The sequence below is a fragment of the Helianthus annuus genome, chromosome 14 (assembly GCF_002127325.2).
Source record: "Helianthus annuus cultivar XRQ/B chromosome 14, HanXRQr2.0-SUNRISE, whole genome shotgun sequence".
In the NCBI taxonomy this organism is placed as follows: domain Eukaryota; kingdom Viridiplantae; phylum Streptophyta; class Magnoliopsida; order Asterales; family Asteraceae; genus Helianthus; species Helianthus annuus.
This window is the reverse complement of record NC_035446.2, coordinates 146,966,452-146,977,405: the sequence shown is the minus strand read 5'-3', so window position 1 is coordinate 146,977,405 and position 10,954 is coordinate 146,966,452. Positions and strand designations below refer to the sequence as shown.

At 35.8% G+C, this 10,954-nt stretch overlaps 1 protein-coding gene across 5 annotated transcripts; it reads right to left on the bottom strand.

The window, feature by feature from the left end:
- Positions 1 to 394: 394 nt before the first annotated feature.
- Positions 395 to 4,812, bottom strand: LOC110904219 (glucomannan 4-beta-mannosyltransferase 9). 5 transcript variants are annotated; one of them, XM_022150049.2, is made up of 10 exons: positions 4,423 to 4,807; positions 4,192 to 4,349; positions 3,995 to 4,093; positions 3,602 to 3,854; positions 2,667 to 2,777; positions 1,743 to 1,879; positions 1,544 to 1,657; positions 1,259 to 1,458; positions 988 to 1,179; positions 572 to 905 (listed from the first exon to the last, which is right to left on the bottom strand). In XM_022150049.2, exons 2-10 carry the CDS (start codon positions 4,345 to 4,347, stop codon positions 743 to 745), a joined length of 1,425 nt encoding a protein of 474 aa, XP_022005741.1. In that variant the 5' UTR covers positions 4,348 to 4,349; positions 4,423 to 4,807; the 3' UTR covers positions 572 to 742. The 5 variants fall into 5 exon arrangements, with proteins under 5 accessions (XP_022005739.1, XP_022005740.1, XP_022005738.1 ...); XM_022150047.2 differs by having other exon boundaries at positions 395 to 921; positions 4,192 to 4,812; XM_022150048.2 differs by having other exon boundaries at positions 395 to 910; positions 4,192 to 4,812.
- Between the last annotated feature and the right edge of the window lie 6,142 nt (positions 4,813 to 10,954).

Sequence of the window (10,954 nt, the reverse complement as noted above, 5' to 3'; positions counted from 1 at the left end):
TTGGCTCGAAAGACACTCGCTCGACTTTAGCTCAGTTCGATTCGATTCGGTTTGTAAACGAACCGAGTATAGCAAAGATTCGATCGATTCAGTTCAACTTGTGAACAACCCTACCTAACACTAATTTAAATCCATTTTGGATTTTAAAATAAACATTAATTTACTGGAAGTAACTGTAACATCACATGTGATCAAAATGTATGCGACACTTTTAATATATAACAAAGCAATAGCAACAAAAAGACACTCCTAAAGCCACATACTTTTTTCCCCAAATCTGTATAATGCATTGTGAGTCAGCCATTGCTTTTGTGACGCTAGGATCATATCATGATCATAATACGCCACTTTAATTTTTCGGCGAATATTAAAGAAAGGAAAGTGAAAAGGAACATGAGTAACACGAGATTATCTCTTTTATTACTCGAACCAAAGAATTACAATGAAGGATCCTATTCAAATCAAAAATTACAAAGAAAGCATACATGAATATGATAATATTTTAAATAATGTAATCTTACGTGTATGGCATTGTATATATGCGCCTACACCCAATAAATTCTTCTTTCTATATCATCATGTTCATTTCTTCTTTGGGTTGAATATTGTGTCATTTCCATTTTCGTTTTTCTTGGAAACACACAAAAGAAAGTTGGATGTTCTCTAGCAATGTTTGTATGGTGTAGCTAATGATTCAATCGTGCAATTGAAAAGTAACGAAGGAATCAAAGAACATTGCCTGCTAAGAGCTTGAGACCTCAGTGCCAATATAACCGCAACCCATTATGATGAAGGCTATAGCTTGAAGATAAAGGTATATATAGTAGTGATACTTCCCGTATGCAAGATCGTAGCAAGCGCATCCAAAGAGGACAATCCCCACACAAAGCTCTAGCATATGAATTCTGTCCTAGGTACACACTGAATATTTAGGTTACATACATATAAATATGAAAGTATATTCCTATGAGTTAAAGTAAAACGTACCTTTCACCTATTCTAAACCAAGATAGACTTTGTTGTGGTGTTGCCTTAACCTTAGAAGCATCTCCATGCTTCTCTGTGACAACCCATTCATTTACTCTTTGAGTCTCAAAAAGTCCGATGAATGTGGCCTTAGCTCGATGGAGGGACATGACATTCTCAAAGAGAACCCAAAACACCACCAAATAGAAAGACCTATAAAAGAAATAGAAAGTCAGAACATTAATCATTATCTAGTAAAAGGGCAAGCTAGGAATGATTGAGCACAAAAAACCTGGGAGTTCCAACTGCACATAGAAGCGTGATCATGGTTCCTATATATACTGTAAACCACCTTGGAATCATGACTTCTGGTATTAATATAGTTGCAGGAAACACAACACAATAGAGTGTGAATGTGACAATATGAGATACGATCTTTCTTACAAAGAAGAAACTGTACAAAACATATAGCTTCTTCCACCATGTCACTTTCTAGACAACAACGCAAAAAAAATTACAACAATGTACATCCACTAATTGAACATGGTAAAAAAGAAAATGGCATTTAAAATTGTACCTGATTTCTCATTATCTCGCAAAACATTTTTCTAAAGAGGTTAGCTGGACCACAAGACCAACGATGTTGCTGGTAACGATAGGCTGTAAATACACTTGGCAGTTCATTTTTTACCTATACATCAAACTACAAATTAGAAAACATTCAAATTTCCTTTAGTTACTAGCTTTTTTTGCTCATGAAAATTATGGCATTTTACCTTTAGTGAACCAAGGTATAAGAATTTCCATCCTTTAAGACTTGCTCGGACCGCTAAATCCATATCTTCTACTGTGGTGCGGTCCTTCCATCCCCCAGCCTCGTCAAGTGCAGCCATCCGCCAAACTCCAGCAGTCCCTAACGGAATAAAAGAAATTTGCCTTTCAAATATATATATATATATATATATATATATATATATAGGAGAAGGTTCTATGCAGAACACTAAATATTGCAAGAACACGCAGAACAAAATGAATCACTCATTTTTTCAATCCTAAAAACCTAAAAAGTAAATGAAAATGTTATAAATGTAAGATTTATTGTTTCTCACACTAGAATTTAAAATAAAATATGAAAATTTTTCAGTTTTTAAATAACCTACACACATGTAGGTTATGTGTAGGCTAAATTACCTACATGTATGTAGACTATGTGTAGTGAAAAATATATGATTTTTTTATGTATATATAATTCACATATGAATGTAAGAAACATAAAATTTAAGAAATATGAATTTTAAATCCTAAAATTTAGTGATTTAGAGTTGTTCTTTTTGTTCTCGCAATATTTAGTGTTCTGTAATGATCCTTATCCTATATATATATATATATATATATATATATATATATATATATATATATATATATATATATATATATATATATATATATATATATATATATATATATATATATAGAACACCACTTCAGTTTAGGTTCAATTAAAAGAAATTGCACTTAAATACAATTTATGTTATTAACGTCTCCAACCGCAATTTTACAACCAACTAATGTCTAAAATGTGTGCAACGTACATAGACAACCTTGAATGGTGAATTATGTAACAAGCTAACAATTAATCAACTTAAAACTACAATAAAATAACGGGCCCTACTCGGCCTTTTAAGTAGGAGTTTGGTTACCATTGAATCCAAAGAATGCGAAAGTAATGGAACCATATTCTTGCTCCACTTTGAAATGGTAGTTAAGTGACATCTCTTGCAGTCTTGTCATTAGGCAATCATTTGAATTCACTGCATATTAATAGTTAAACCACCATAAAACATATCAGTTTACCTGACTTTGTATTATTTACTTTTTAAGTTAGAAAACAAGGAAACGAAGTGGTTAAAGGACACGCCAACAATTTTACCAATATACCCTCTGACATTGTTCATGGGTTGGTTTAAACATTCATATTTACGCTATTGATTCTCGATTAGTGTTAGGGAAACAAGGAAACAAAGTGATTAAAGGACACGCCAATAATTTTACCAAAACACGCTCTAACCCTGTTGATTTTCCTTTCAAAATTAACTTACAGGATAATTAAGATAGTGGGTTCTCGGGCCCTTCACAGTATTGTCTATTTCAAGACTTACTCGCAACTCACGTGGTTTGAGTGGGTATTCTAAACTAAAGATGCTTTCCTTCTTGATCAAATATTTGTCGTTGCTCCCTATATATTATGGCACAATATCTACTAAGATAATATATTCATTTTCTAGTTTATTCAACGCACTTTGTCTTTTATAATAAGATAAAATTTAATTTAAAAAATGTTCCACCAATTGGGGTACACGCTAACAATCAATATTGAAATAATTTTTTTTTTCGAAAAAAATAGTGAATTAAACCAATGCCCCACTTACTAGAATCTAAAACAAAAAATATGGGCCTTCAAACGTGGGTTCCTCACCTTTTCTTTATAATAATTACACCAAGTGTTTTTGGACATTTTCTACTTACTAATATCCACAAAAAAATCATCATTTATATTTAAGAATCCTATATTGTGTATTGAAATTAATAATAAAATAAAACAAGTTTGAAATGAGTTTTAGAGTTATAGTTTTACCGAATTTCCAACGACCTTGAACGAGACCAAGTTCAGAGTTATGATGAAGATACGGGACAGTTTGAGTAAGAAAATCAGGTTCCGGTTGAAAATCAGCGTCAAAGATTACCACATACTCACACTGTTTGGCGTAGTCATGCTTTAGCCCTTCTTTAAGGGCCCCGGCTTTGTATCCCTTTCGGTTGTCCCTAACTTGATAGTGTATGTTTATTCCTTTGCTGGCCCAACTCTCACACTCCATTTCCACCATACCCTACAATACATTTAATATTTATCATTAATTCAACCCTCTATCATAAAGATATATAAAAGCTTCATTAAATACTTAAAAGTGTACTTTTTCCTTTCTTAAAATAACATAAGTTGCTACTCTAAATTGCAAAATTTACCAACCTTGATCAATGGATCTGTTGAATCATCAAGCACTTGAATCACTATACGGTCAGAAGGCCATGAAAGCCCACATGCAGCTCCAATAGAAAGCTTATAAACCTGTTTACAAAAATCATTTAAAAAACACTAAAAGCCAAAACAAAAAACAAAAACAGAACAATGATGAAAATAAGAAAAAAATTAAAAAAAAAAAAAACCTCTTTCTCATTGTACATTGGAACTTGAACAAGAACCAGAGGATAAACAGAGCTACCCAGCTCAGCATCATCTTCGAATGGTTCAAATTTGTAACGTTGTTCTGGTTTTTTACCAAACAATGTGTTAAACGCAACCACAACAGCCATGTAAACCATTTCTGTGAACAACATGATCGACATCACCAGATTGATATACATAAAAATTCTCAGAAATGGAACCACTAACAACACCTTGATATGACCCCAAATCAACTCAATCTGCTCTGCAATGTCATCCTGTGCACCCACAAACAGTTCTGAAAGATAGGCCACTGTGAATAGCTTCTCCATTTACTCTGTTTTTGTCTTTTACAGAATAAAGCATATGAAGAAAAAAAAAGAAGAGACTAACAGCTGAGGAAACAGATAATGATCTTTTTTTGTTGTGGGGTTGGATTTAGATGTAAAGTTAGGTAAATATGTCGAATTAAAAGCATACACGTTTATCTAGGTTTAGGATTTTGTAGCCCAATGGTTTGAAAAGTAAAGAATTATCAATGAAAATACTGGGAACTGGAAGCTCTCTGTTTTTGTGAACAGAATATATATATAATAAAGATATAAAAAAAAAGCAATGAGAAGTTGAGAACGATGAAGGGGTGAATAGAAAGAGGAAAAGGACGTATGATTATAAAGTAGAAATTATTGTTTTTATCGTTGGGACAGTTGTGTATCATTTTATATTATTACTTTTGTAATTACGATTTAATTACTCACATGGTCTTGGTTTACGTTGTATATCTAATAAATCGTTTTAAAACATAATAATAATTTGGTTAATAACATTTGTGTAATTTACTCTACATTAACTAATTTAAAAATTATTGCATTAACCTTCCAGTACTAAAGAATTAAAACTAAAACTTAATCATTTGACATCTTATTTTGTAATCACGTTAAACATAATAATAATTTGGTTAATAACATTTGTGTAATTAACTCTACATATAAATAATTTAAAAATTATTGCATTAAACTTCCAGTACTAAAGAATTAAAACTAAAACTATAGGTTTTTAAATTTTGGTTTTCTAATCATTTGACATCTTATTTTGTAATCACGTTTTGAACATTTATAATGTTTACGTTAAACTATCCACGTTTTAAACATTTATAAGTTTTACCTTTACATTAGATTACGATATGCTTTATAATGTTCTAATAAAAAACTCTCTCATTATCTAAGTTTATATATAGTAATCTAATTGGTTACGATATAAATATATATTAATTAGATTACTATATATAAACTTAGATATCTAATTCTAGCTCGCCAAAGGCTCCGACACGTGATCATTATTAGACCATGTGTAGTGGTTAAACAAAATAATGCCCCCACCATGGGGCATTATTCGACACGTGGCAGTTCAGTCAGCATGGGGCGTTATTGCAAAAGTGGCGTAGTGAGAATAATGCCTAATAATGCCACTTCCAATCATTAAACAAAAAAAAAAAAAAGCAAACTATTTTCTCATTGGTGGGTCAAACCCACTCAACCATTTCACAAACCATGTTAGGCGTTTTATATATAATGCCCCACCAATTTTTTTTCAAAAATAATGCCCTATGTAATGGGGAATGGGACGTTTTTTTTTGCCCTATAATGCCCTATAATGCCCCACTACACATGGTCTTATGCCTTGGACCGCTTCTTTCTTTTTCTCCGACAGTCTCAGGTTCTTAAAGATGCTAAGAAGATCCGAAATGGAGAAAGCATAGATATTCGGAATCTTACACTATGTTAACACACCGTGCCACACAATAGCGGTGGTATTACAGGATATAAACGAATGCTCGAGGGACTCGTCGACTGAACCGCAGAAAGGGCACGAGGTGTCCTCAATCGCGATATTCCTTTTTCTAAGAGCTATCTAATTCTAATTAATGATTATTAATAATATTATGCTATTAATATTAATATCAATTAAAATTCAAGATTGATAATTAAAAAAAATACTTTAAGTTTTTATTAAAAGAATACTTCAACTTTTTTTTTAATGACGGTTATCTATAATTTCAAAACCTATGATATTCATACTTAATAAAATAATAATTATGCTTGAGTTTTTTATATTTATAATTTTCATATTTCACATATTAGTTGTGGTTTCTGACTTATTCTTGTATTTGACAATAATTTATGCTTAAGGTGAATATTATGAAGTACTTAAATTAATCATATTTGTAATAGTATTTTTGTTTCTTTTTTAATGAAAGTGTTCGAATCTTATTTATCATTCTTTTCAGGTTGTAACGGGTTTATGTCAAAATGGTTGATTTTTTTATAGGTCAAAAGGATTTAAGTCATGTTAGGCCAATGTTTCAATACCTTTTGTGCATTCTATACACACACATTTTGTAATGTTTGATGTACTGTTTATGAGTAGCGAAAACATATTATCAAAAGTATGATATAAGATTTCTTTTTCATAAAACGATTAAGAACATTTTAATCATTTAAATACTTTAACACATTCCGTAATTTCACTTTTTTGCTTTTTTTAAAAATGATGTTAATCAGTTGAATCTTTCCGATAACATACGACTCTAATTGACCGTTTCAGTTATCATATGTGAAAATGTACTTTCAGTCCTGTGATATATTTATAATTTATAAATTTTATATATATATATACACACATACAATCCGTGTAATACGCGGGTCTATAACAAAGTATATAAATATAAGAGTAAAATGCCCGGATGCTCCATGTGGTTTGGTAAAATAACACCTATAGTCCCCAACTTTTGGAAATTACAGGTGTGTTCCTTGTGGTTTGCTTTTTTTTACTCGGATGGTCCCTATATTGGATGGAGATTAGTTTTCCCAGTTAAATGGATGTGAAATGACTTATTTACCCATAATTATACTATACTATTGTGACACCTCGGACCTTTCCGGATAACCTTTCGATGTAACAAACGTGTACGTAATCGACTAACAGTAAAAATATATGAAAAACTATTTGTTATTATGTGTTATGTGCCGATTTACTTATGTGTGTGTATATATATATAAATGTTATATATATGTGAACCAAACCCGAGACCCGACTCGAGACCACGGTCTCGAGTGAACAGTGAAGCACTTGGGCCGGCTAAGGCCTTGTAGCCGAGAAACCCAACCCGGAAACCCCTAGCCCAACTCGGTACATTATATAAACCCAACCCCACCTCCCTTAATCATTTTACACACTCTCTTCTCACACACTCCTCTCATCTTCTTCACTAAACCCTAAAACTCTAAATTTCTAGCAACCAAAATCATCTCCCCATTCCTTCATATCTCTCGGATCAAGTGAGCTATCAACAAGGAGGATCGGCCGAACCAAGAGACCACCCGAACACCCCTTTTCTCTCAACCCCGAGTAACCGGTTAGTGTGTTTATGTTCATGATTGTTGATGATTGATATGGTTTTATGCTTGTTGATGTGATTAGAAATTTTAGTATGAATATTAGGCTTGTATGTTCATAAATATGCTAAGGAAGGTGGCTACTTGATGATGTTTGTTGTGAATGTTTATGATGTTTGTGGTTATGATAATCGGTTTGTGGTTTGTTATGGTTTTGGTTAAATGTTTCATATTGATTAAGTTGATGGGTTTTACTATCCGATGATGTTTAAAGATTTAGGCTTGATTGTTAGTTAATGATTGTGGCTATTAAAATGCATGTTTTGGGTTTAATCTTGTTTATGATTTTGTCCGGAAAATAGGTAGGAGTTTTAAACAGGATTTTGGGTTGTTTGTGAATGAAATTTGAATATGATTGATGAATATATGATGAGCAGCTTGAATGTTGCTAAAATGTTTTGAATCTGCTGATTTTGATCTAAAATGTGCACAAAACCGACCAAGAAACATGTTTAGTGGCATAGTACAACATTTACATGAAAATGCAATTTCATTGGATAGTACACTGCAGGTTCTAGAAGGGATTGCCATGCACGTACCACGGTTGCGAGTCGCAACCTTTGGTTGCTACTCGAAACCACACATGACCAGCCGAAACCTCCCAGTTGCGAGTCGCAATCAGCACGCATCGAACCTGGTTGCGAGTCGCAACCACACCTGCTAAGTCGCAATCTCCGGTTACGAGTCGTAACCAAAACGTGACGGACCGAGACCGCAGTTGCGAGTCGCAACCTCGGTTGCGAGTCGCAACCACCTTAGTTTCGACTGGGCTGTTTTATGTTATTGGGCCTTGACTGTTGGTCTTGTTGTTTTGAGCTTCAACCGTTGGGCCTCCTATTGACTGGGCTTCATTTTGATCTGCTACTGTATGCATATATGTTATTGTTTGTATTTCTGCCTGCTAACTGTTTGTATACGTGCATGCTATACGTGTTTGCTTGTACCCGACTTGACCCATACTTGGTAACCATGCTAGGACGTGGTAACCAACGAGCTTAACCAAGTAACGTATCATACCGAGCAACCCAAGGTGAGTTCACAACTTAAAAGCATGCGTCCCGGTGGTTTGGGACACGAGACTGAAACAACCCTATCCCCTTGTAAAGGGGATACCGTCTACATTCCTTCCCTAGTTATTGGGAAACAAACTTACTTTATCTTCCCTTGTATTGGGAAACCTTTTTAGTTAATTACTGTTTATACGGAATGCAACTAACGGCACTAAACGCAACTCTATCACTCAAGTCCCTACTACATAATACCGATTAGTCGCCGGTGCCAGGCGAACGGGTTATTAGTTGATAGCGCTATTTAGGTCTTACCAGCCTCACACCGTGCCATGGTATGGGATCGGTCGTGAACTAATGTACTCAGGCATCCGTCAATGATGATAGAACATTGACATCGGGGCATCCTGCGGAAACGCATTCGGTTACCTAGTGTTCGGTATTGGAAAAATAGTTTAGTCGCTAACTTTTGGGGTAGCTCCCCATGGCATGTATAAACGAATAAATTAACTGGTGAAACAAGTTTTTGGTAATTAAAACCGGACAACTAGTGAACTCACTCAGCATTATTGTTGACCCCTTACTGCATGCTTTGCAGGTGGCCAGTGACTGGAGCAGCTGCTTGGGATGTGTAGTGGTCGTCTGCCCGTGTGTTGGGCATTTATTATGTTTACCTTGCGAACAATGTTTGAAACTGTTAATTATGCTTCCGCTACATTTACTCTGAACTTAAAACTCTGAACTTGATATTTGCTAATCTTATGGTTAGTAAGTATTACTTTGATATTAACCAATGCTTAGTATAATTGGTGGCTGGATCCTGGTCAGTCACGCCCTCGAAGCGGGTGTTATCCGCGGGTGGAATTTGGGGGTGTGACAGATTGGTATCAGAGCCATTGGTTATAGTGAACTTGGTTTTAAAAAGGGGAAAAATCTTTTTGGGAAAAACCAGACTATAACCCGTGACTCGTGACGACACTACACTCCAAGTACAAGGCTCGACTTATCTGACCTCATAGCTCGGACCCATAGTTACTTGCTTAATTGTCTTATGCTTTTCTGCTTTACTATACGTACTAGTTGCCTGATTAGATAGATACATCTTCTCTCTTCTATCTTATTCTCGCTATCACGCACTCATACTATGTTTTCTGGTTATGAAGACAATGAGTGGACGCGGACGAGGAAACATCAACATGACTCAGGCTCAGTTCACTAGCCTGCTCAACACTGTGGCTGCAGCTTTTGCAGCTCACCCGATAGGTAAACTCGTTGTTTTAGGATGTTTAGATCCTACCGCCACATCGTCTTTTCGCCTCTAAACCTATTTCGCTTCACTCCTCACAACAGGTCAGCCTGCACCTGTGCAACCACGTGTTTGTACCTTCAAGACCTTCATGGACTGCAAGCCTCTTCCGTTCAGTGGCACTGAGGGTGCCATAGGACTCCTACACTGGATCGAGAAGGTCGAAGCTGTTTTCGCTGTCTGCGAATGTCCCCCTGCTAATTGGGTGAAGTTTGCTACTGGTACTCTAGAGGGAAGCGCACTTTCATGGTGGAAGGCGCAAATTCAAATGCTTGGTTTGGAGACTGCTAACGCTACTGCGTGGGAAGATTTCAAGGATATGATCAAGGAAGAGTACTGTCACAGGGATGACATCCACAAGCTGGAACATGAGTACTATGAACTCAAGATGGTTGGGTCAGAGATTGAGACCTACACCAAGCTGTCCAACGACTATGCTGCTCTTTGTCCGAACATGTCCCGACCCATGTACCGAAGGTTCGAATTGTACATCAAGGGTCTAGCTCCAGAAATCCGAAGCCATGTAACTTCAGCCAACCACACTACCATTCAGCCGATCGTTCGACTTGCTCACAAACTCACTGATCAGGCTGTGGAAGAGGGCAGGTTGCCCAAAAGGATCAGTGCTGCGGAAGGAACTTCTAGTGATGGCAAACGGAAGTGGGATGGAAATCAGGGCAAGGATGCTAACCCTACTCAAGCCCCAGCTCAGCAAAGGAAAACTGACAACAACAAAGGCACTCAGCAACAGGGTGGCTACCGGGGAAACTACCCTAAATGCAACAAGTGTAACAGGCACCACAATGGGGCATGCAACAAGGGTCAGTGTCAGCGATGCCACAAGATGGGGCACGAAGCAAAGGATTGTAGAAGTCAGTTCCCGGCAAGGCAGAATCAGCAACAACCCCAACAGCAGCAGCAGCAGGGAAACAACAGAGCATGTTTTAAATGTGGGGCAACAGGGCACATGCGAAAAGACTGCCCTGAACTGAATCAG

Bases quoted from the DNA above. Each gene is read 5' to 3' on its own strand.
- LOC110904219 (XM_022150047.2), bottom strand. From the start codon at position 4,521: ATGGAGAAGCTATTCACAGTGGCCTATCTTTCAGAACTGTTTGTGGGT. The intron at 1,880-2,666 runs GTAACCAAACTC...TTATTCCGTTAG, and splicing joins CGCATTCTTTGGATTCAATG to GGACTGCTGGAGTTTGGCGG. The intron at 922-987 runs GTACGTTTTACT...CTAAATATTCAG, and splicing joins TGGTTTAGAATAGGTGAAAG to TGTGTACCTAGGACAGAATT.